General features: G+C 40.1%; 2 protein-coding genes across 2 annotated transcripts in view; one reads left to right on the top strand and one right to left on the bottom strand.

Moving 5' to 3' along the window:
• Positions 1-27,365, bottom strand: part of ARHGAP6 (Rho GTPase activating protein 6) — a 588,162-nt gene that overhangs the window by 112,827 nt on the left and 447,970 nt on the right. The window lies entirely within an intron of this gene.
• AMELX (amelogenin X-linked) lies at positions 16,034-26,396 on the top strand. The gene is given in 3 exon segments (XM_077146006.1): positions 16,034-16,150; positions 26,030-26,307; positions 26,309-26,396. Coding segments are annotated over 3 exon segments (483 nt in total).

Below are 27,365 nucleotides of genomic sequence, written 5' to 3'. Positions count from 1 at the left end.
CAGTGAGTATTTAAAAGGCCATACGTGCAGGTGTATCTGGCTCGAAGCAAACATATTATCTAAAAATGTACACATACTAAAATTAGGGGCAATGGTTTGACTGCTCAAATAAATCGGTGTTGGTGTCCATCAACAAGCCAGGAAAAGGAAACGGAGTCCTTCTCATAAATATTCCTCAGCCCCACGCAATCTTCCATCTTAGTTCCTCACACCTGGGAATGTATCAGTATTCTGCCTGCTTACAAATGGTCTCTCCCTTCGTCTCTTCTCCTCTGAGACAGAGCTTGCCAGCACCTCCTCACTCCTGCAGGCTCTTCCTAAAAAAGCAAAGTTTGTCCTGTCACTCCCCTTCCTAAAAGCTATCAACCGACTCTCCCAGCTTTCCGGATGAAGCTCTGAAGTGAGGAAACACAATGGCAGAAAAGCTGGTCGCTGCTTGCCTTGGAGACCTGCCCAAGTACCACTCCCCTCCCAGCCCTTTAGCTGAAGCCCCACGGGAGGGCCCTTAGGTCTTCATGGCTGGAAGTGTCCAGCATGGAGAGTTGGACCAGTCAATTCCTACTCACCCCACAATCTCTATCAAGAATCACCCCTTCTGAGGAGCTCTCTTGTGTCCCTGCAGGGCCATTACAAATGAACCATTGCGCGGACCATCAAAGTATCAAGAAAATCCTATCACATGGAACACAGGAGTGCTTCCGATAGAGTTTTGAGAAATGCATTAAAACATGCCCAAAGGAAATCCACTTCGATGTTTGTAGAAGAAGGCAAACGTGCTTCATTTAAGTTCCCCAAAGACCCAGACACTTGGGATGCGCAGGGAAGCATTTGTGATCTCTCCTGGAAGGAAGGAGGAGGGAGGCTTAATTTAAACATGTATTTCTAGAAAACTCTAAGCTCAGAAGATACCTCTCCTCGGTATAAGCACCACACTTGTTGCACCCCAGCTTGTTAATAAATTATGGATTAATTCTGATATTTCAGGCATTCTTTTGATCTTATTTAAGCACTGAAAGCTATTTGATTCTCTGTTCATGCTATCTCTCTATGGCTAGACTGTGTGTTCCTGCTGGAGAGCAAGAGCCCTTAGAAGTGTGTTGACTAAAAGGAAGCTTTGGGTCTGTACAGAAAATCATTGGTGCTTATTAGCGTGCAAACAAAAAGCCCGGGGTGGGGGGGGAGGGTTATATTTAGGACATTTCTGTTAAAGTAGTAAAATTATGTCCAGTAAAAATGGAAAAAAAAATTCATTTCCCAGAAACTTTCACTATGAAGTCCTATAACATATAAAATGGGCAACTGAACAGAGAGAAATTAATTTGTTGAATGACACAAAATTCCAGGTATGACATTAAAAAAATGTGTACTTCCTAGCACAAATCTGATATTTTACTTGTTTCTCTGACTTTTTTTCCACAGATGTTTTCTCCTCAATATACTACTTTTAAAATGATAAATTAAAAATTGTTTCACAGACCAGGCCAAACACTTTTTCTATGATCTATAGAAAAAGTTTCATTCTTAGCAATGAAACATACAGAAACTTAGATTGGCTTTTTTTAAAAAAATAAATTATAGTAAAATAATAGAAGGGTTTTGGGAGTGATAACTACAGGATGAATTTTCTGTTATTGAGATAAAATTCACATACCATAAAATTCACCATTTCAAGGTGTACAATTCAACGGTTTTGAGTAGATTCACACATATGTGCAGCCATCACCACTATGTAATTCCAGGACATTTTATCACCTCAAACTGAAACCCTGTACCCACTAGCATTCACTCTCCATTCTCCTTTTCTCCATTCACTGCCAACCACTATTTATTTCCTTTCATTTTTTTCTTTTTAACTTTTTATTTTGAAATAATTTCAAACTTATAGGGCAGTTGCAAAAATAATACAAAACCCACATAGAGAACTCCAATATACTCCCTCCGCCCAGAATCCACTACTTTTAACGTTTTTGCCTTATTTGCCATGCCATTCTGTCTGTCTATCCATCTATCTGTCCAGCCATCCATTTTCTAAATATTTGAGAGTAATATGAATGCAGCATGCTCCTTGAACACAATTTTTCCATGTATATTTCCTAAGAATGAGAATATTTACTTATGCAATCAGCTTAAGTACAGTTATCTAATTCAAGAAATTTAACATTATTATAAAACTTAATCTATATTCCAATTTTTTCACATGTCTGCAAAGTATTCTCTTGATCCTTTTCTCTTCCATCATTAGATCCAGTCCACAATCATGTTTTGCATTTAATTGCCATCATCTCTATAGGTGTCTATTTTTTTAAATTGTGGAAACGTGCCTACGATACACAATTTCCCATCTCAAGCACACCCAAGCATACCATTCATTCATGGTGAGGGATTAATTACACTCACAATGTTGTGCTACCCTTACCACCATCCATTACCAGAACTTTCTCATCAAGCCAAACAGAAATCCTACATACATCATGTATTAACTCTCCAGTCCCCACATCACCCCCAACCCCTGTAACCTATAATCTACTTTCTGACTCTACAAATTTGCATATTTTAGTTATTTCATATAAGTGGAATTATATAATATCTGTTCCTTTGTGTCTGACTTATTTCACTCGACATGATGTGTGGTCAAGGTTCATCCATGTTGTTGCATGTATCAGCACTTCATTCTTTTCATGGCTGTATAATATTCTGTTGTGTGTATATATCACACTTTGTTTATCCATTCATCTGTGAATGGACATTTGGTGCTTCCATTTTTGGAGTATTGTGAATGATGCTGCTATAGACATTAGTGTACAAGTATCTGTCCAAAGCCCTGCTTTCAATTCCTTTTGGTAAATACCTAGAAGTAGGATTGCCAGGTCATATAGTAGTTTTATCTTTAATTTTTGGAGGGCTCACCAAACTGGAATGGTGACTGGACTATTTTATATTTCCACCAACAATGTATTACGGTTTTTATTTCTTCACATCCTTGCCAGCACTTTCTTTTGTTTTTTTCCCCAGTAATAGCCATTTTAGTAGATGTGAGGTGGTATGTCACTGTGGTTAATTCACTTTCCATCTTGATGGATAAGCCTATTTTGGACTTTTCAAGTAAATGGAGTCATGCAGTATGTGGTCCTTTGTGACTGGCTTATTTCACTTAGCATAATGTTTATAAGGCTCACTCATGTTGTAGTTGGTACGTCATTTCTTTCATTGCTGAATATTATTCTATTGTATGGATAAAACAAACTTTATTTATCCGCCCATCAGTTGACAGATTGATGAATGAGTGTTGTTTCCACTTTTTTTGCCATTATAAATAATATTGCTAGGAACATAAATTTACAAGGTTTTGTGTAAAAACATTTTTCAATTCTTTTGGGTTCTACTTAGGAACAGAATTACTAGGTGATATGGTAAATATATATAGCCATAAAATTGTTAAACAACATGACTGAAAACACCAAGATTTTTAAAGGTTTTACTATAATACTTATTTTCCACCTCAGTTCTTTCATGAGAGATGTAATTATCATCAGTGATGAGCAAACCCACATGCTATTTCCACTTCCTGCAGATTGGCCAAGCAGTGAGAAGGGGAACAGATACTTACGTTTCTTTTCCATTTTTTCTTTTAACAAGCTAATGATCATGAGTGGCTTGAAAAATTCAATCGTTTTTAGTGGTCAGTTAAAAAAGGAACTGAACCAGATAATGGCTGTAAAAAAAAGAGCCAATAACTCTTTTAATCCCTTTATGTCATATCTTAATTCCAAAGACTGTTGATATTTGGCATGGCAATTTTACATGTTAAAATTGAGCCTAGTTCCTTCCAGGGGTGTGTTCTTGTCTATATCAAGAGAGAAGCTAAAAATAAAATGCTGCAAAGAATCGTTCAATAGCCTTGTTTTAATTACTCTTGTATTTGATTTTATTGCTCATTGGGTGATGAAAAACCAGAAAAACATAGTACCTCTTGCAAGAGACTCATTCCATACGGCAAGATGTGATAGGGTCAGAAATGAATAAACAACAACAATAATTGCCCAAGCTTCCTCCTGGTTCTACAGAGCACTAACCCATACACTCCAGCACGGAGAAATGAAGAAAGCCACCGGGATGGATGGTATGGCAGTCAGAAGGATGGTCCTCCAAAGATACCAATGCCCTGAACTTCAGAATCTAGGAATATATTACTTTACATGGCAAAGGGGATTTAGTAGCTCTGATTGAGTTAAGGGCCTTGAGATGGGGAGATTCATCTGGATTATTTGTGTGGCCCCAATGGAATCATGTAGGCCCTTAAAAGAGGAGAAACTTTCCCAGCAGATTTGAGAGTGAGAGAGAGAGAGAGAGAGAGATGCAGTTATAGATGTAGGGTCAGAGACATGCAACACTGCTGGCTTTGAAGATGGAGAAAGGGGCCAGGAGCCAAGGAATGTGGATGGCTTCTAGAAGCTGGAAGAAGCAAGGTACGAGATTCTTCCCTAGAGCTCTAGAAAGGAATACAGCCCTGCTGACACAAGTTTTAGCCCGTGAAATCCACTTAAGACTTCTGACCTTTTGAACTGTAAGGTGATAAAACTTGTGCTGTAGTAAGCCACTAAGTTTGTGGTAATTTATTACAGCAGTGATCAAACAAACAAACAAGAAAACAATGAATACAGATGCAATTGGAACGTTTCAAGGCCTGGAAGGGACTCATAAATTATTTAATGAAGCATTTTCCAAACTGTTCCATGGTCAAAGAAAATTGAGAAAGTAGTGTACGCTGGACCTACCCTAGAGAGTTACAATCAACACTAATCAAGGAACAATTAAGACGTATCACAGAAAGAAAACTGTAGTTCAGAGTCCTCCTAAATACATTTGCTCTAAATCCACCTCTTTTTCTTTTTTATGATTTTTGGAACAACTCTTCACATCATTAAAATTCTTTAGAGTTCAGGTGGAAAATGCTGCACTAATCCAGCCTGCTTGGTAGAGGATCTGAGACCTACAGAGAAGATGTGACTCGCCAAGATGGCCCCTTGGTAGCGCTGACACACAGCCTGGACTCTGGCTCCCGCTCCCACTGTAGAATCTGGCCCAGGATTCCATTTTGTCCCACCGAGAAGAGGAAGACCAGGTTTCCAGGGCACCCCGCTTTAGAAAGATTGACCTCTGGTGGGAGAAGAGGGTATTAGGTGAGAATTCACTTACCACAACTCAAAATTGATAAAATCCTCCACTAAATAATGTTAAAAACACTATGGATGCCTCAGTGCAAAAACACAGTTTTATTATTTAAAGTGTTCAACAAACTACTGAATATTGACTAATTTCATATTAACAAGACGAAAGTAATAAAATGTTTCCCCCAGTGATTTAGCATGTTCCTAAAAATGCAGAACACTGCTGCCAAAGTCCATTTTCTACACATTATGGTTTCCATAAAAGCTAATTTGAGAAGCAACAGAGAGATGCAACCAAACGTCTTTGTTTTTCATCGCAGCACTTAAATAATTCCCACTGCCAGTGCCAAGAGCTAGGAGCCCACTGTCTTTTGATGTTTTTCAGATACATATTATCGGCAAACTTTTCCAAAATACACAAGTGAAAACTGTTTTTCTACCACCTCAGTTGTTTAATAATAATAATAATAAAAATAATAAATACTAACAAAGCTAGCAGCATTCAAGATTTACTTTGTGCCAAAGAATATGCTAAGTGCTTTACATTGTGAGGCTCATTTAATCTTTACAACAAGCATTTTAAGTATTATTATTAACATCCCTACTTTACAGATGAGAAAACTGAGGTCCAGAGAGTTTAGGTAGTGTGGTGGTTTGAAGCTGTGTGTACCCCAGAAAAATACGTTCTTAACGCTAATCCATTCCCGTGGGTGTGAACCCATTGTAAGAAGAACCTTTGGATGAGGCTACTTCAATTAAGTTATGACCCACCTTAACCTTATGACCTGGATGGGTCTTAATCCTATTACTTGAGTATGTTATAAACTGAGTGAAAACGGAGAGAAAGCTAGAAGCTGAAATCAACACCACTGTACGGCAGAGGAACCAAGTATCTCCTGCAGCCAGTCTTCAGGAAGAAAACATTGCCTTGATGATGCTTTGATTTGGACATTTTCTTGGCCTTAAAACTATAAGGTAACAAATCCCCATTGTTCAAGCCAAACTATTTCATGGTATTTGCTTTAAGCAGCCGAGGAAACTAAAACAGGTAGTTTACCCAAGGTCACACAGCAACATATAGAAGAGCCAGGCTTTGAATATAATCTGATTTCAGAGTCCCCATCCTCTGAAGCACTAACCCAGTGGTCCTCAATTGGGGGTGATTCGCCCCACCCCCCAGGGGACATATGGCAACATCTGGAGACATTTTTATTTTACAACTGGGGTGGTGGGGGTGGTAGTGGATGCTACTGGCATCTAGTATTTAGAGGTGACAGATGCTGCTAAACATCCTACAATGCACAGGACAGCCCCCTACAACAAAGAAGTATCTGGTCCAGAATGACAATAGTTTCAAGAGCTGAAAACCATGCCCTTGCCTGATGCCTCACAATGGCACTGTATTTTGAATGGACCATGTGTTGGTCAGACATACACCTGGAAACTGAGGCAAAGCCAAGCTCAGGAGAGGACATATAGAGTCGCAGGTTCCATGTGATGCATCTTCTAATAGCATCAACATTCTGAGAATAAAAACTGAGTACTTCTTTAGGATTCAAAGCTGGTGGTTTCACACTATGCCCCACTATCCTTGGATATTAAATTATTTTATCTTTTTGTCCTTCAGTAAATAGAGGAAAGAGGCATTGGCTCACTGGGGATCGTCTGTAAGAGGCTAGAAAGAAGACTGTGGTTTTCATTAGCCTTGACTTGTAATTCAGAAGACATAACAGCAGTGTATGCGTTACAGAAAATGGCAAAAGCAATGGGACACAGCCAGAATGGGTTGCATGGAGTGTAGACTAAGCTTAAAAGTAAAAATATTTTCAGGGAGAACTTCTTCTGTATCTGCTTAAAATATAATTGTATGTACCATCTGATCCAGGCATTCTACTTCTAGAATCTATTTTACAGAAAAATTTACACATGTGCAAGATGCATTTGCAAAACTTTTCACTTCCATACTATCTCTGATAGCAAAAAAAAGGAGCAAATAAGTCAACAATAAAACCAGCGGTAAAGCTTGCATATATTTACATATGTGTTCTAGAACATTCAGAGCAGCACTAGTCATAAGAGCCAAAAACTGTAAACCACCCAATGACCCAGCAAAGTAGAATGGATAAATTGTGGAATATCCACTCAATGGAATGTTATACAGCAATAAGAATGAATGAACAAACTCAACCACATAACAATATGGATCAATCTCACAGATATTCCATTGAGCAAAAGAAGCCAGACATAAAAGAGAGCCTGCTGTATATTATACATTAATGCAAAGTACAAAGATTGGCCAAACTAATCTGTGTTATGAGAAGAAAGAATAGGGATTACCCTTGGTGAGAATTGAAGGAAGGGAGTCCAAGGGGACCTCTGGAGTGCTGATTGGCTTGTTTCTTCATCTGATGCAGGGTGTCTGCTCTGTAGAAGTCCATTATGTTGTACACTTATATGTGAACTTCTATATGTGTGCACTAAACTTTTTATACATATATATATGAAATATCAACAACCTAAGTGTCCAGTGGCGACTAGTAAATTACTCTCTAGAAACCTGTATAATGGAATTATCTGCAGTTATTAAGGAAAATGAGCTTGTTCTCTTTGATAAAACTTGGAAAGCTGTCCACGACACAGTAAGTTAAACAGGAGATGAAGAAAGCATAAAGAATATATATTATCATTTTTACAAGAAATATATATTAGTATATACACAAAAAATCTGGAATTATATTCACAAATGGTTAATAGTGGTTACCTGTCGAGGGTGGGTTTCTTAGGGACTTTGACATTCTGTCTAACGAATTTCTATTGTGCCTGAATTTATTTACAGACATGCGTTACTTTTGTAATCAGGGAAAAAAAGGACAGGCAGAAAATTAAAATGAACAATAATGCCTTAAGTTTGCGCTCATTATTGTTTCAGTGTTCACGAAGATCACACTTTTCGGTGCATTAAGGAAATGATAATGGAATAAACACTTTGCCTTGCGGGATGGGTTGCTGCTTGAACCCAGTGAAGGTTATGTTGATTTGCTGTTGGTTAAGATTAACACTTGATTCAAATTAGCACTTGTTGACCGGGCTGCCCCACGTGCAAATCACAACAAACAAGATTCTTGGCCGTAAAAAAAATGTCTATAAAACAGCAAAACTACTGGATTTGTTTGATTAAATGAACAAAGCCACATATTCCGAGGAAGGAAAATCAAAACAGCTACACGCAAAGTAACCCATTCAGAAGGGTGGTTCAAGAACTGCTCCCATTCGCTGAGCCAACATTTTAGCAGCCTTAAGAGAATTCTGTGAGAGATGGTTTGAAATGAAATACTCGTGAATAACCCAAGACAGCAGAAAAACACTAAACTGCCCATCATCAGCAAAAGTTCTTTGAGCATTTTTTGACCTGTGCACTTTCCATCAGGCTAAAACCCTATGATACTCTGCAGGACTGATACTGCCTCTATAATCGCAAATGGCATCGTGCTGAGCGTTTGGAATTCAGCCCATGCCACTCCCTAGTACTTCACTTAAAAGTAAAAATCAAAACCAAAAACAAGTCATCCACACTAATTTGGGCAAAGTTGATAAAACTATAACTTGCCACAAAGAATAAGGTCTAATGGACAAATTTAACAATTCATAAGGTGGAATTAGAAGCTGTGTTACCTAGATCTCACCTCTGGCTGCACATTATATTCAACTGAAACAGAATTTCTGGAGGTGGCACCTTGGCATCTACAGGTTTAAAAGCTCCCAGATGATTCAGAAACACAACGAGAGTGGGGGCCGCTGCTCAATCAAAACATTAGTTCTCGACCCTGACTGCAACTTGGAAACACCTTTCGTTTTTTTGTCGTTTTTTTCTTTAATGGATTCCAAGGTACCTTCAACTGCAGACCACCAATGAAATCTCAAGTTTAGTGAAATAAGACCAAGACGTGGGTATTTTTAAAAAGCTACACAAGTTCATCCAAAATGTAATTGGGGTTGAGAACCACTGCTACTGAAATTACATGACAAAGGAAGTAAAAGGTGGCCCTTCGAGAATGACTTTATAATGAGACTGAATACTAGCCAGCCTCAGTTTGTGCAGTTTTGCTAGAAAACAATCATAGGGTGATACACATTCATTTAATGGTTTCAGATGTTTCATGTGAGCAAAAGTATTTTATAGCTCCCAGGTTAATAAGCAATTACTATGTTGAAACATTGCTCGAAGTGCTTTATTTACACAATTTCATTTGATCCTCACAACATTTCTATAAAGAACACATTATTATCCCCATTTTACAGACAAGGCAACTAAGGCCTAGAGAGATTTAGCAAAATCTCATGGTTGCACAGAGTGAAGCCAAGATCAGAAGTGATACATCAAATAGATGGTTTGCTGAGCATCTACTATGAGCTAAATGCTCTTCTAAGCACTGAGGAGAGGACAATAAGTATAAGTTGTAGGACTGCCGTAGGATAGAACTTGCAGTCTAGTTGAGAAGCCAATATCAGATGGCCAAGTTTGGAAGATTTTGAAATTCGTAGGAGGTAGGACCAGACTGGATGCCCTCCAAGATGCTTCCCTATGACAAAAGGTGGTGTTTGCTTTTTTTTTTTTTAAGGAAAAAACAAGAATGCTCTCTGTACTTGGCAGAAAGCTGTCCCCACAGAGATGTTCATGCCTAATCCCCAGAACGTGTGACTATCCCCTGTTACACGGCCAGAGGAAATAAAGTTTGCAGATGGAATAAAGGCTGCTAATTATCTGATCTTAAAAACAAAGACATTATCTTTTCATCCAGGTGGGCCCACTGTGATCACAAGGGTTCCTTAAATGTGGAAGAGAGATGCAGAAGAGTTAGTGTCAGAGTGAAGCGATATGACTCCACTGGCCATTGTTGGCTTTGGAGATGGAGGACGTGGCCAAGGCCTGCAGGATGCCCTCTAACAGGTGGAAAAGACCAAAAAAAAAAAAAAAAAAAAAAAAGATTGTCCTCCAGAGCCTCCAGAAGAGAATGCAACCCTGCTGGTACCTTGATTTTAGCCCGGTGAAATCCATTTCAGACTTCTGGCTCCTTGAACTTTAAGATAATAAAACTTGTGTTGTTTGAAGCTACTAAGTTTGTGGTAATTTGTTATAGCAGCAACAGGTAACAAACACACTCGGTCTTCCCAATTTTGGGGAGAAAAAGCAGGTGGGGAAAAGGAGTTTGTCCCTGAAGTTTTTACCCAAGCTATCATATCTCTGGTTCAAAATCTTGGTCTTTTCTCAAACCCACTGAATAAGCATCTGCCTTTTAAACAAGCCCCCCCAGCTACTTATGATTTCAAAGAAGCTTCCAGTTGCTACAGGTACTGCTGGTCCAAGGACCACACTTGGAGTCGCAGTGGTTCCCAGATTGAAGCGTTTATCAGAGTTATCTGAATGGTTTGTTAAACCACAGATTGCCTGGTGCCACCTCAGCGTTTTTGATTCAGTAGGTGTGGGTGGGGCCTGAGAATTTGCATTTCTAGCAAGTTCCCAGGAGGTGCAGATGCTGCTGGTCCAGAGACCAAGCTGAGAAACAATGCTTTAAGCAATGCAAATAAACGGGTAGGATAAGAGGAAAGAAGTGTCATATTTCATTAAACTAAAGCCACCTCCCTGACATTTCATTACCCACTGACTGATCTGTTCCAGTCTGTACCTCACGTGCTGCTGTGAGAAAAAAACGCATCACAGAGCCCCAGGGTTTTGGGTAGCACTTGCAGGCAAAGGTGGCCACATGTTTGGAGCACTGATGTATCAATCCAGAGATGTATCTCCCTGAGACCTTAAGGGACTTTTTCACATGTGACCTGGTTTTCTTCTCCCAGCATTCCATGGGTCACAAGAGGTAGCTGGGAGTAATGGCATCTTCCACATCTCATTATGGAAACCAAGGCACTGAGGACTTGGTCGAGCAGGGTTTCTCAGCCTCTGCACTATGACATTTTGGACTGGCTAATTCTCTGTGGTGGGAGCTGTCCTGTGCATTGGAGGATGTTCAGCACCCCTGGCCTCTCCCCACTAGATGCCAGTGGCACCCTGCCCCTCCCTGGTTGTGACAACCAACAATGTTTCCAGACATTGCAAGTGTCCCAAGGGGAATCGCCCTAGTGGAGAATCACTGGTCTATCTATCTGATTCTCATGAATGTTTTTGTTTTTTCTTAAAGACGATGTGCCTATTATGCTGTAATAGGGAGACCTGGGAAGAAGTCACTGGGTCCCACAGCCCCCCTTGAACAAATATGTTAAGGTTTCTGAACTTAAGTTTGGTCACATGATTAATTCTGGCGAGTTCATTTCAAGCTGGGCCTCCTGTAAAGTGTTGAGTGGGAAACAGATTTTCCAGATCAACCACACACAGAGTTTTTCCTTCCCTAAAGCATTGTTCTCAACCAATTTTAGGGCGCATCTGTTAGACCCAACTATCAGCAGATACTCTATCTATACTACTTCCTAAATGAGAGGTTGGGAGAAGAGGTAGCGGGGGAAAATCTTTCAAATATACACATTTAAAATATCGAAAACAAAATGAGAACATGTCTTTTTAAATAAATTCAAGTCAACTTGAGTTTACGGAACTCGGCAATAGCCCTGATATAAACAAAAGCTAAAAGCAACATTCTTTCATTGCTATCAGTCATGAGAAATGAGAACATTTATACTGTATTTACAGAGAAGCCACTGTGTAAGGGCGGCCTACCTACAAACCTGATCTGGGTTTACTAATTTTAGTCTGACATTACTGCCATACAAAGAGTACCAGGTCAGAGAGGGTCAAGGTTACACACAGACCAAGGCAGTCTGAGAAAACACTTCCTTAAAATTGGGAGTAGGAAACATGCCAATTATTACACTAATAATTTTAAGATTCCCACTCCTTGCAGGAAGATCTTGAAACTGGAAACAGCCTAAGACTCTATTTTCTTCCCCCTGTCCATCTATAAATGGGTTTACCAGGGAGGATGCAAGTCTCCTTCACACATCACTAAGCAGAAAAGAGGTTAGGCTTAGAGACGGACATATTTCTAAAGCCCATGTGTTTCCCCTCTTTCCTTCATTCCTAAAACTAAGTTACCTTAGTACGATAAGATCAAACCATGATTGCCCACTTGTTTTCGTTAGCCACGGTATAAATCAAATCTCATGCTTCCTTGTGCTGCTCAGGGGCTGCAGAAAAATTGTAAGGCCAACTTAAGTAAGGCATTTTAAGAACCATTAATAGGCTCTTGAAGTTGCAGCACAGAACATCGCCAATCTAAATTTATACAGGAATACCTTGGGGATATTGTGGGTTTGGTTCCAGACCACAGCAATAAAGTAAATACTGCAATAAAGAGTCACACGAATTTTTTGGTTCCCCAGTGCATATAAAAGTTATGTTTACAGTATACTGTAGTCTATTAAGTGTACAATAGCATTATGCCTAAATAAACAATGTACATAACTTAATTAAAAATACTTCTTACTAAAAAATGCTAACCATCATCTGAGTTTTCAGAAAGTCATAATATTCTGGCTGGTGTAGGGTCTTTTGTCTTGGTGTTGATGGCGGCTGACCCATCAGGGTGGTGGTTGCTGAAGGATGGGGTGGCTGTGGCAATTTCTTAAAATAAGACAACAATGAAGATTGCCACATGGATTGAGTCTTCCTTTCTCAAAAGATTTCTCTGTTGCATAAGATGCTGTTTGATAGCATTTTACCCACAGCAGAATTTCTTTCAAAACTGGAGTCGATCCTCTCAAATGCTGCTATTACTTCCTCAACTAAGTTGATAAATATTAAGATTTTAATTTAGACATAATACTATAACTTCTTTGTTATCTCAAAAATATTCACAGCATCTTCACCAGAAATAGATTCCATCTCAAGAAACCACGTTCTTTGCTCACAGCTAAGAGGCAACTCCTCATCCTTTCAAATTTTATCATGAGACTGGAGCAATTCAGCCACATCTTCAGGCTCTACTTCTAATTCTAGTTCTTTTGCTATGTCCGCCACATCTGCAGTTATGTACTCCACTGAAGTCTTGAACTCCTCAAAGTCAACCATGAAGGTTGGGGTCAACTTCTTCTAAACTCCTATAAATGCTGATATTTTGACCTCCTCCCATGCCTCATAAATGTTCTAGTGGCATTCAGAATTGTGAATTCTTTCCAGAAGGTTTTTCAATTTGCTTTTCTCAGATCCACCAAAGGAATAACTCTCTCTGGCGGCTACAGCCTTACAAAATGTATTTCTTTTCTCTTTTTTCACATGGGCAGGCACCAGGAATCAAACCCAGGTCTCTGGCATGGCAGGCAAGAACTTTGCCTGCGGAGCCACCATGGCTCGCCCCAAAATGTATTTCTTAAGTAATAAGACTTGAAAGTAGAAATGACTTCTCGATCCATGGGCTGCAGAATGGATGTTGTATTAGCAGGCATGGAAACAGCATTCATCTAGTTGTATGACTCCATCAGAGCTCTTGGGTAAGCAGGTGCATTGTTCAATGAGCAGTCACATTTTGAAAGGAATCTTCTTTCTCTGGGCAGTAGGTCTCAACAGTGAGCTTAAAATCTTCAGTAAACCAAGTTGTAAATAGAGGTGCTGTCATCTAGGCTTTGTTGTTCCATTTACAGAGCACAGACAGAGTAGACTTACCATAATTCTTAAAGGCCCTAGGATTTTCAGAATGGTAAATGAGCACTGGCTTCAACTTCAAGTCATCAGCTACATTAGCCTCTAGCTAGAGAGTCAGTACGTCCTTTGAAGCTTTGAAGACAGGCATCAACTTCTCCTCTCTAGCTATAAAAGTCCTAGATGACATCTTCTTCCAGTAGAGGGATGTTTTGTTTACACTGAAAACCTGCTGTTTAGTGTAGCCACCTTCATCAGTTATCTTAACTAGATCTTCTGGATAACTTGCTGCAGATTGTACATCAGCGCTTGCTAGGTCACTTAGTACTTTTATGTTATAGAGATGGCTTCTTTCTTTAAAGCTTATGAACCAACCTCTACTAACTGCATTTTTCTTCTTCAGCTTTTTTAACTCTCTGGGCTTCCATAGAATTGAAGAGAGTTAGGGTCTTGCTCTGGATTAGGCTTTGGCTTAAGGGAATGTTGTGGCTGGTTTGATCTTCTATCCAAACCACTAAAACTTTCTCCGTATCAGCAACAAGGCTGTTTGGCTTTCTTATCACGTGTGTGTTCACTGGAGTAGCATTTTTAATTTCCTTCAAGAACTTTTCCATTAGCCAAATTCGCAATTTGGCTAATGCTTTGGAGCAACAGGCCTAGCTTTGTGCCTATCTAGGCTTCACTAAGCTTAATCATTTGTAGCTTTTGATTTAAAGTGAGAAGTATGCAACTCTTCCTTTCACTTGAACACTTAGAGGCCACTGCAGGGCTTTGAATTGGCCTAATTTCAATATTTTTGTGTATCAGGAAATAGGGGGGCCTGAGGAGAGGGAGAGAGATGGGGGAAATGGCCAGTCAGGTGGAGCAATCAGAACACACACAACCTGTATCGCCTAAGTTTGCTGTCTTATACAGGTGTGGCTCGTGGCACACCAAAACAATTACAATAGTAACACCAAAGATCATCGATCACAGATCGTCATAACAATAGCAATAAAAGAGTTTGAAATATTGTGCGAATTACCAACACGTGACCCAGAGACATGGAGTGAGCACATGCTGTGGGAAAAATGGTGCCAATAGACTTGCTTATCGCAGGGTTGCCACAAACCCTCAGTTTGTAAAAAATGCAATATCTGCAAAGCACAGTGAAGTGAAGCACATAACATGAGGTACGCTTGTTCACTCTTTAAATTGATACCAAGATTCCAGTCCTTTATAATGAAGGCGAAAAACACTGATTTTTATTATCTTATTTTCTTAAGAATGATTTTTATCTTTTTAAAATAACCTTAAAAATGCTCGTTTTCACATTACTATGTTACCTCTGATAACATGGATGTAGCATTTTACCCTCGACACTTACCAGTTAATTATAACCTAAACAACATATTATCCATCTGCATGTGATTTCCAATTGCCCCACCAGTTATTTGGTAAATGCCTATCTGACTCTTCAAAGTGCAAGCCATATGCAACTTTCTGTGAATGCATTTATTATTAAGATATTTTCTACTAGCAATCTGAAAGAGACCCTGTCACTGAAAAATAAATCACTGTCGTTTTTTCTCTGATTTTATGTTCAACTTTTCCCCCCCTGAGAATGAGCATTAAATAAGCCCAGGACCTCTGGGATATCTAGCAATACCATTTACTCATCACTCTTCCTGAACATGCATGAGAAAAACTACATGCCAAACTTCGTGTATTTCTCCTGCATTTGTTGCACTGGAAGATCATTTAAAAGAAATATGATCTTGACTACCTAGAGACTTTCAGGACTGAGTCCCACTGTTGATGTTTTAGTGAATATTTCCCCAAACATTTTTCAATGAAGAGAGAGAAGAATTTTAGAGGAAGTGGACTGTCTATCTTTCTACTGTATAATGTGTCATAAAAATCTCTCTATGTCAACAAATACAGATTGACACCTTCATTTAAAATGTAATCAAAATTTATTGAACTAGCCCTCCTATTGCTAGAACTTTATTTTAAATGTCAGTTCATAAACATCTCTATGTACTTTATATCATCTTCTAAAAACAGTATGTGCTGTCTGGAAGTTTATCTTCCCCTGATAACGCCATGCGTGTGTATCAGTCAATGCACAGTAACTGCAGAAGCAGAAAGCAAAGGGCCCAATGCTGAAAAACTGGAATGGTCCTAAATAAAATTAACACACCCCTTCCCAAGCCACCCAAAGGCCGTTGTTCTACACCAGATGGCGCACCTTCAGCATAGCCCCCTGATACCTTCTGGCATCACTACTCTCCCTCTCATCCCTTACCTCTTTGCCCATAACGAAGACCTAGGCACGGAGTGCATGAGGTTCCTAAAGGTGAGGACTATTTGCTCCCTTGCCCACTCCCAGCATTCTCTGCCCCAACTCAGAGTGCGGAATTCTGCTGGAGGCCACGAGCCGTTTGAGGACTGGACCAGTGTCCTAGAAATCTTTGTACTCCAAGGCCAATGTCACTGTTAGGTGTAGACTAAGTTCTCACAATGACTGTGACTACAGGATGGCCTGCTTTTACTGCCCAGCTGGTGTTTTCCTATTGCTTCATTAGCAAATTTTGTCTTTTATTGTCAAACACTTGTGGCTTGTTGAGACTGTCACCACTTCTGACCATCACTCTGACTTGCCATCACAATGCCCTTCCTTTTCCATACTAGTGCCTATCTCCTCTTGGGTTCCTTCTCTCTGCTACTTCCTCTCTTATGCATCCAATCCCAAGTCTATCCTCTTATTAAATGCTGTTAGCCAGTTAGAAAATATCTCTTCTATTTTTCTTTCATGGCTTCAAACAACCAGCCATAGGTCATAGTTCATTCTAGTGTATTCTGGGATAAGTGCTGTTTATTTGCAATCAAGAAAGTATGTGGAAGTTTGTGAAAGAGGTCTCTTTTTTTTCCTTTTCTTTTCAAATTACTCCTAGGGTTAAAGTAAGTGGTTCTAGAAACCTAAGGCTCAAATGATGATGGTGATGATGATGATGACAATGACAATAAAGCTTTATTATATGAAGCAAACAATGTAAGTCATACAAAGGAAAGAAATCTAATTTCTCTATCATAGTATATTTGCTTGTAGTGTATTATAATTTCACTAAGACGTCAGCCAAATGGAACTCCCAAGGAAATCCAAGGCATAATACCTAATTTCAAGAGTTACAAATGTGGTCAGAATCCTATTAGAGTGTTTATCAGAATCAATTAGTGGTGGCATGCCCAGCTTCTGAAGAGGGTACTTACAGTGCAGCAAAAAACAATCCTAGAGAAGGATTGCATTACAAGTAAATATTTACACAAGAAACATTTAATTAGCACCCGACTTTGGTTCCTTACTTAAGAATTCTCTCTTGTAATTATTGCAGAAAATTGTTTTGTTATGAAAGATCTTAAACCTGCTATAAAAGAAGACTCAAAAGTTGAGTTCCTGAAGATTTTAAGAAAGGTGGTTTGACTTATTCAAAGATCACAAACACTCCCCCAAACTCTGTAAAGAACCAGCATGTAAGCAGGGAGCAAGATCCCAAACAAAACAAAATATCTTTCAGCAGTGAAACATCGATACCACAAAACTGAACTTGTTATTTTCTCACAGGTGAGTCCTCCAGGCCACCACCACTTAGAGGGTCCCCAGAAAAAGGAAAACTGTAAAAAAAAAAAGGGGGCAGTAGAATGAGACTACAATTTGTAAAGGTATCTATTCATTCATCATATTGGAAAAGAGCTTTTAGAAACAGTAACAAATGCAAACATGTATTTATCCCCCATGGTAATAAGAGCAGTCGCAGGTTCATAGGTATTCACCATTTGCATCTGCAACGAATACATAAGTGAACAGAGACGTATTCTGTGGCCATATTACCACAGTTGTCCCAGAGATATTGCCATAGAGGAAAATAATTTATGCTTAGGATCCATTTTTTAAAATAGCACAGAGAAGAAACTATTTGACCTCAAAGAGCAAGAAAAACAAGAGCACAAATAGTCTAGAAATGGCATAGCTTCTGTATAACAAAATAAGCAGTCCATCTAGTGTATTCTGTTCTCTCTTATAAAATCAACTTATTCATAAATGAAAGTTGCTTATAGGGAAAACTTTTCCATTGAAATTTTGTTTTTTTTTTAAAACAATTGATACTTGCAAAACTGTATAAACAGGAACGAAATCAAGAGAAGAGATTTCAGGCAGAGGGGATCCATATTTTGAGACTCTATGACTCAGGATATGTAGTGTGAGAAAACAGAAAGACCCATATGGCTTCTATAGCATTTGTCATCAAAGCTGGGGCAACTGTCCATGATGAATTTGCAGTAACTCACTACCAGTGGACCAGTGGGATAAATGCCACAAAGAGGAAGCATTCTGTTGACTGTGAGGCCATATATTCATCTCTCTCATTCGTGAAAGGTGAGGCAAGATAAAGATCATTTTTGTGAAACCACAACCTTGTACTATTTCGTCCATGACTTCACTAGTATAGATTTCCCACAATTCTGTAGGAAAAATATGTCCTGAATCCTTTCAAGAGCTCCACCACATGTAATTAAATAAAACAGGGGATAAAAGAGCAAAAGATAATGTAATGTGTTGTGCACTTTCCTTTCTTTCCCTCCTAGTCTCTCTTACCACCTCATTCCCCAACTCCGAATAAGCTGGTGCCAATTCTTCTAAAATCCATTTTGCAACTACCTTCAAAGGGGATCCTTCTTGCCTTGGATATCCAATTCATCAATAAATATATAAATACATGAATAAAAACTCTGGCCACAACTGGAATTCAGAACCATATTCTATGTTTGCTTTAATTTAACCATTTTACCCATTACAGACTTCTACTTCCTTAGTTACAATCGCTCTTTTGACTTGAAGGATCTACCTCTCTTCATGAGAATTATTCATTCCCTACTAAATCACTTCAAAGACTATCTTAGAATCTTACTTATTAGTATTTTAAATATTGTGTGCCACATGATACGATGGGAGTGTACAATAAATTTCCATTTCCTCAGGGTGCCCCTCATTTAGTTTTCATACTAATCCAAATAGGTGGACTCTATTATCACCCTCAGTTTACCATGGAGGAAACTGAGGCTTTCCCAGATTAAGCAACATGTCAATGGTCCCTCAACCAGTGGTGAAATTGGAATCTGGACCCATGTAAACCAAAGCCCCAGCTCTGAAGCATTACTACATTGTATTTCATGAATACTTTGTTCCTTGGTTTCAATTCAGCAGATGTGGAGCACCTATATAAAATATATGCACATGTACAAACCTCATAAATATTACTTAAGTATTTGAAGACCTCTGGCCATAACGCCAATTATATTTGGGTATATCTTCAGTATTTCCTTTATCAATTTAATATTGACAGACAACACATCAGTTACCTTTTGTCACTAGTTACAAATTTGCTTTTTTTAATTGATCAGATTCTAGAATAAGAGAATAAATCCATGGGCTTTACTAGGATGAAGGGTTAAAAAAAGAGCCTGAATTTAATAGCCAGATCAGAGGCCCTCAGAGAGATACTGGTTTTGGTTGTCATTATTTAGGAAGAGTAGAGAAGGAGAGGTTGCTGAGAACATGGCAACAGTGCAACTAAACAGTTGAGAGTTTCTGAAAAAGAGAGAGAAAGGAATTCGGGATCGCTTATGAGAGAAAGAGGGAATGGGCTAGAAGGGCGCGGGCACAGAAGAGCCATCCTACTGAGTGAGGCTGGTTGCTAAGTGGGATAGGGTAGCCAGGACCAGATCCCCTGGGATACACATTTGTGAGGCTTCAACTCTATTTTGAAGGGTTGTGCCTGCTGTGTGATATGTCTCTTGCTTATCCTTCCAGTAGAAGTTTTGCTGCCATGATAGTCTTGAGTTCATGGATGCTTGGATGGCAGGTGGGTTGTAGGATGGCCCCAAGGAGAAGGGACTTTGTCCCCTGTTTGCGTAGACACTAGAGTGGTGATAAAGCAGAAGCCCCAGGAAACAGAGAATACACCTATAATGGAATCAGAAAATGGAGCAGTGGTGACTCTGAAATTATGATCCCTTGGAGAAATATCGGAGAGTTTTTATGACAATGGGGGTTTGAATCAATCTCTCCTGATCTTAATGGGCTGGGAAAGCCAAGCATACATCTTGGTTACACTAGAGAAACAGCCATCTAGCTTTTTCCTGTAAAGAGCAACATTATGTTGACTAGAAGCAGGGGTTAGACAATGACAAAGCAGCTTCCTAAGAGTAAATCTGAATTTATCAGCATGGGTAGGCAACTAATCTGCTGACTTAAAATCAGCCCAATGATACTCCCTTTGCCTGTTAAACACATCGCACAAACTGGAGACTCTATATGCACTCATCACAACATACAGTCTTAAGTTTGATAGCAGCTGCTAAACTAAAAACTCACGAGACAAGGATTTTTAGTTATATTCAACACTTTCTTCCGTTAGAAATCTGATTGGTTGCTCTAGATGCAACCAATGAAAGCAAGTAAATTGAGCTTGAAATTGGAAGAAATCTAAAGGTTCAAGCATTCCTGAGTTTCAGGCATCAGTTTAGTCTGGATATATTTAAAGGTATGTGAACTTTATTCATAATTTGGCATTTGGTATCCTGTATTTCTTTCTCTGTATTTTAGGTTTAATAAATACAAATGTATTCTACATTTCTAATACTATGTGCTGTCAATATAACTAACTTCTGTGGAACCATTATTAAATTAGACTGATTATCGAAATTAATTATTTTGCTTTCTAATGCAGCAAAGTGTTTGTCTATATTTCTTTTAATTTTAATTCCAGATCTCCAGAGTACTTTCGGGAGTCAAAATCCACAGCACAAACATTACTTAATGACAGATCAATTATGGTAAAATAATATTTTCACAGGCTGTGAGCCACTACTTTGAAAAATATTTTGTTTAAGTGCATCAAAGAGAACCATCAACTACATGTCCACTCCACAGTTTTTCTCATTAATTCAACCTTTAAAGGAAACAAACAGATTTAGGGGGTAGAAATCTTCAATGTCATTTTCATAGCCAGCATTATTGCACATTATATATACTTCCTTAAAAAATATTAAGCTCTTTCTTCTGAAAGACCTTGATGACCTCCCCAACTTTTAGAGCCAATCCTGTTCCTTTAATAATGAATTATAAATTTCATTTTACTTTCAATGACTCAAAAGGCTGTATGGTACAGGAAAAGGGCATCGTTACAAATCATGTAATGATAGCTTATTCCCGTCCCTGCCAACTTGTTGGGATCTCAATCTAAAAGCAAAGCCTCTTTATCACTACTGTGACTCCAGAAACAATGACATGGGCTGCCAACAGGCAATCGAATGTGAGTGAAGTAACCTCACAAAAGAGGGTCCCCTCCATTTTAGGAGCAATGGGCCAATGTGTACCTTAGGGAGCACTAATTATGTCTGTGTCTGAGAAGAGATAAGAAAGGCAGGTGTTGCCTTTTTGGAGCAGGGTCACCAAGAAAAGGGGACCTGGACTCGGTTTACCTGCCTCCTTGGGAGCAGCCTTCACTATGCCAGTGGGTTTCGTGCCCCCTGCATAAGGCAATGTCCACTTTCACAAGCTTGGAAATAAAATGTTCTAAGGTTGGCAAATTTTAGGGTTCAAAACAGCACAAGATCAGATGTGCCCAACTGCCCCTGTGCTTAAGAAACACTTGAGGGATTTGTTTAGAAAAACAGATTCTCAGTTGCCTCCTCCAAAGGTTCTTATTCGGTACAGCTGGGGTGGGAGGCAGGACGCTGAGTTTTAAGAAGCCCCCCCCACCCCTGCAGACAATGTGCTGAGAAATTATTAGCCTGGGACTGTCGCGGCCCATCTCTAGATGGGGTAGACTTCTGAAAAGGACACTTGAAAGGCCACCATTCTTAGCAAACACTGTAGGACAAACACCAGTTTCCCTAAAACCCAGTTTCTCACAAATTTCCGAAACTCCCATGCCCTCCAAATCCTGCTGTTGGCATCCTTCAGGGGTAAAATCTCCATGTTACGGATACCCCTTCTGGAACCTTCTCACTGGTCTCACAGGCCTCTGCCAACTGGGGGCATCTGCCAAGCACGAGGCTTCTGTGGGGTTGTACGGAATGCTATCTATGCCCAAATATATTGATATATTTTATACTCAAATGTCAGAGAGCAGGATGCCTGACCCACTCTCTCTCTCTAGACAGGTATGTAGGGGCGGCCACGTAGATCACACACATGCAAAGCAGGAGGTCTCTGCCTTTCCATGGTATCAAAACAGTTGCTAGGACCAGAGGCCGGCAAAGCCTGTGCACCGCCTCCTCCCCTCCTCTCACAGCCAAGAGGCCAGGAGTCTCTGCTCCACCTTCCTAAAATCCTGCATTGTGACAACTTTGAGCTCCGAGGGGCCCCGCATTCAAATTCCGCCCTTTTCCATGCCTCAATTCAACATTCCCACTCTCTTAGGGCTTACTTATATCAAGGAAAGGCAATTATTTGACTAAAATAATTTACATTCGGATGAGAGTGACGTCACCCTGTTAGGAAATATGAGCAGTTTTAGGGAACAGAGCCAATGTCTCTATTCCACCAGCTTGACATCTGAAGGGGAGCTTCTTTGCCCCTTGTCCACTCCGCAGGATTCTCTCGCTCCCGCTCCAGGGCCAAGCGGAATTCCAGGCTGCAAGTCTCAGCCAGTTGGCAATCACTTTTGAAAGGACAGATAGTCCTGGTTGAAATAATTCTTCAAGCTGCTTTTTATTTTGAACCTTGAAATTCTGCCATGGAAATGCTGACAGGATAATAACAGGAATTGTCCTCAACTTCACAAATCATCCTTTCAATTTCCACGACATTTACGATGTCTCTTCCTGACAGCACGCCATCCTGCTCTCAGATTTATCAATAATTTGCACCCAATTTTCTATTTTTGTTGTTTACTTTGCATGCCAATTATGAGGAATCCCTCTGATACTTAAGTACCTAACCACCCCCTGCTCTCAAAGGGAGAGTTTAATTTTGAAATTGTGTGAGAGAAAAATACCTCTCTTCCCAAAATGGAGTGAGTTTTGTCAACAAATAAAATAGTGAATGGGACAGGGCAGCATTCATTGACGACATGGGGGCTGTGCTGGTTTGAAGCTATTCTGTGCCCCAGAAAAGACTACGTTCTTTTAATCCATTCTCACGGGGGCAGGCCTGTTGTGGGTCAGACCTTTTGGTTAGGCTAATCCAACTGAGGAGTCACCCAGCCCATTCAAGGTGGATCCGAATCCTTCACTGGAGGCCTTTGTGAAAAGAATAAAGGGCAGTAAAAGCCCGGAGAGCATAGAGAGAAATGCCCTGAGACATTTGGAAAGTGCCAGTGAAACCAGAAGCAGGAGATAAGGGCCAGCAGATGTTGTCATGGGACTTCCCACGTGACAGAGGAACCCCGACACCAGCAGCCTTTCCTCAGACAAGGTACCTTCCTCTTGATGCCTTAATTTGGATGTTTTCATGGCCTTAGAACCGTAAATTTGCAACCTAATAAATCCCATTGGAAAAGCTGACCCATTTCTGGTATAGTGAGTTCTGGCAGCTTTAGCAAACAGAAATAGAGGTCCAAAGAGTATGGAGGATAAGTGCATGCAGATTTCTGCTTTCTCCCACCATATGATTAAACTCCCACAAAAGTCATTTAGCTGTTCTGGACCTCTTTGAAATAAGAAGTCCCCTCTCTTACATGCAGTACCTGTTCTAACTAAAAATTAAACCTCAGATATATCCTGCACTATATAGATTTTGGGGGGAACTAGCGTCAGTCTCCCACAGTGTCAACAACTGTGCACTAATTTACTCTCTCCCTCTCTCTCTTTTCTATTTCACACCCCCCCCCCCCCCATAAAAGCTATCACCTAATCCTGGGCACCCTGGTTATCACAACTTGAGCTATGAGGTAATTTTCCTCTTTGCTAATTTTGACCTTTGCTTTGAGTTGACAATGCCTGGGCTCTGTAAAGAATTGTGTGGTGACACTTCATTCAAAATATTCCTCAAATGGCCCACTTACATTTCCTCAGCACCTTCTTACCTGGCCTCTCTAATGCAGTTTTTCCTCCTATATATGGCCAGCAAATTAGCCATCATGAAACACCATTCGGGGAGGCACTACAGTGGGGCAGAGAGCAGACTGGGCCTGAATAGCCTTGTTCTATCCCCACCTGTAAAAGATCAGCACTGGGTAAGTTAAGATCCTTTCCAGCTCAAAACCCCCTGATTCTAAGACCTTCGCATTCTAGGTGTCTCCCTCATTTGGCTTTACTGAAGGATGAGCCACCAACTGTAGTGCTTTGGAAAACATGAATTCTGGAATCAGGTTTGAGGCTCTCCTCAACCCTGAATTAACCATGTAGACCTTGGGCAAACCATTTTCTCTTTCTGGAACTTTGATTTCATCATCTGGAGAAGGGAAACCAGACCTGAAAATGTTGTTTGGGGAGGAAAACAGTGAATGAAGGTGAAAAGTGCTTTGTCGAATACCCCTTAAGCAAGGTTAATCATTGTTTTGCTCTCTTGATTAAAATGTTCCTACTACATGGAGGCCCCAAACCTGAGATTAAACAACTCAGGTGATAACAGTGCAGAATGAAATGGAATGCTTACATCTCTCACAGGTTCACGTAATGGTCTGTGAGTCTGTTTACCCAGACAAGCTGAAGAAAAATGCTAACATGAATTTGGAACCATATTTTCTCTTAGACCTTACAAGACTGATCTAGCTGACCATTAAACTCGTATGTCTAGGATGAGAGACAGTGTTTATATCTCCTTTTTTTTGGTTTTCACTGTGACATCAAATCAACAAGGATGAAATGAATGTTATATCACATTATTATTACTGCTAATTTTGCTCTTGCAAAGAAGAGCAGGAGCTGTGGAATTAAACAGACTTACTGCTTTTGTAACCTCAGTCAAGTTCATGAACCTCTTTAACTCTTCATGAGTGTCACTGTAAAGTGGGGGTAATGATACTAGCTTCAGGGCATGCGAGAAAACAAAACAATCATGTACAATGGATGCAATGCAATTCCTGACACATAGGAAGCACCCAATATGTTTACCTTCTCTTTTCTGTAGATCTTACAATTTATGCTGTCATTATCGACAAGGCTGCATTAGTAAGGCTATAATTCCTGAAACTAAATTAAATCAGATATATTCTAATGTCTCATTTTCTAAACGTACTTATCCCTTTGAAGTGGTACCAGAACATAAGGCAGCTGGTATGCAGATACTTGGTTCATTATTCCCTTAAAACATGACACACGCATTTAAATGTCCTTATTAAGTGAAATAGAACATCTACTCAACATTCAGACCCTACTGGGGAACTAAGTGTGCTGCTTTGAAAGGATGTATGTCCCCTAGAAAAGCCATGTTTTCATCAAAATCCCATTTCATAAAGGTAGAATAATCCCTATTCAATACTGTTCGTTTGAAACTGTAATTAGATAATCTCCCTGGAGATGTGATTTAATCAAGAGTGGCTGTTAAACTGGATTAGGTGACAACATATCTCCACCCATTTGGGTGGGTCTTGATAAGTTTCTGGAGTCCTATACAAGAGAAAACATTTTGGAGAATGAAAGAGATTCAGAGAGAGCGGAGCAGAATGACATAGCCTCGAGAAGCAGAGTCCACCAGCCAGCGACCTTTGGAGATGAAGAAGGAAAACGCCTCCTGGGGAGCTTCATGAAACAGGAAACCAGGAGAGAAAGCTAGCAGATGATGCTGTGTTTGCATGTGCCTTTCCAGATGAGAGAGAACCCTGACTGTGTTTGCCATGTGCTTTCTCGCTTGAGAGAAAAACCCTGAACTTCATTGGACTACTTGAACTAAGGTATCTTTCCCTGGGTGCCTTAGATTGGACATTTCTATAGACTTGTTTCAATTGGGACATTTTCTTGGCCTTAGAACTGTACACTAGCAACTTATTAAATTCCCCTTTTTAAAAGCCATTCCATTTCTTGTACATTGCATTCCGGCAGCTAGCAAACTAGAACACTTAGTATGTAATAAGTAAAATCTGTGTACACTGTCAGAAATTCTGGCAATGAAAAAATTTTAAAATATTCATGTGGTCATAATAACAAAGAAACCATTACTAATTATTCATTCCAAAGTCAATGGAGTAAACCTGACTCTGTTTCTCACCAGTACCCTTCCTATGGTTAGGAGCCCACGGGTAGATGGCTGCACCATCAAATCATCCTCATGCTGTCCCAGCAGCATCCCTTAAACCACGCCCCACAGACTCATCCCCATATCCCCATGGTGCCAGCCCAGCAGCCCATGGTCCCCCAGTAGCCAATGATGCCAGTTCCTGGCCAGCACTCCAGGATGCCAACCCAACACCACCGGCCAAACCTCTCTCCACCTACTCACCAGCCCTTCCAGCTCCAGCCTCTCCAGTAACAGCCTTACCAGCCCAGGCAGCCCCAGTCACCCATGGACCCCCATCTAGCCTCTGCCGCCACTGTCCCTGATGTTTCCCATGAAAACCCTGCCCCCCATGCTTCCTGATCTGCCTCTGGAAGCTTAGCTAGTGACTCCCAAGTGGCAGGAAGTGGTGAATAAACCTTGAAGCTAGCAAATCCTGTGAAAATGAAAAAGCAAAATTGACCTCCCACCTTGGGTTCTGGGATCTCAGACACTCCAGGGCCAAAAATTGCAATAGTTACAAGCTGATGATTCTATTAGTCCAAGTCATATGACGTAACTTCGTATTGTAAATGAGTTTGTCCACATGGCTTAGGAATGAAGAGTAAAGACAGCTTTTATGGTGGGTTCAAATTCCACAATTATTTTGAATTTCAACCAGAATATACATTACCACAACCCATTAATTTTAAGAGCAACACTATACAAGACTATCAATTCTCTTTACTATTCAAGGGTTGGTCTAGCAAAAATAGGCTAGAATTGCCCTGAAGGATACAAAAAGAGTAACTTAATTACTTCAGAAAGGTAGGTTTGTGTCATGGTTAGGGACAGGTGTCAACTTGGCCATGTTGTGGTACCTGTTCGTCTGATTGGGTAAGCACTGGCCTGTCTGTTGCAATGAGGACATTTCATAGGATTAGGTTATGATCACGTTAGCTACATCCACAGCTGATTCCATTTGTGATCAGCCAAAGGGGAGTGTCTTCTGCAATTAGTGATGCTAAATGCAATCATGGGAAGCCTTTTAAGGAGGACTCAGAGGAGATAAGTTGCATTCCTGCTTTGGCTGGCGAGCCTCTCCTGTGGAGTTCATCCAGGCCATCCATTGGAGTCATCAGCTTCGCAGCCTGCCCTGTGGATTTTGGACTCTGCGTTCCTACGGTCACGTGAGACACTAATATAAATTTTATATTTGCAAGTGTTCCCTGTTGATTCTGTTTCTCTAGAGAACCCTAACTAATACAGTTTGAGATTTCTTTAAAGACCTAAGAGAAGATTATCTGTGCAAGATGGACTTTATTCTAACTTGGAGGCAGCTAAACCAGGAAGACTTTAAATTCCTAGTCAG

This window comes from Tamandua tetradactyla, chromosome X, assembly GCF_023851605.1.
Source record: "Tamandua tetradactyla isolate mTamTet1 chromosome X, mTamTet1.pri, whole genome shotgun sequence".
Taxonomy (NCBI): domain Eukaryota; kingdom Metazoa; phylum Chordata; class Mammalia; order Pilosa; family Myrmecophagidae; genus Tamandua; species Tamandua tetradactyla.
Note: the sequence above shows the minus strand (reverse complement) of the source record. Positions and strands in the feature narration are given on the sequence as shown.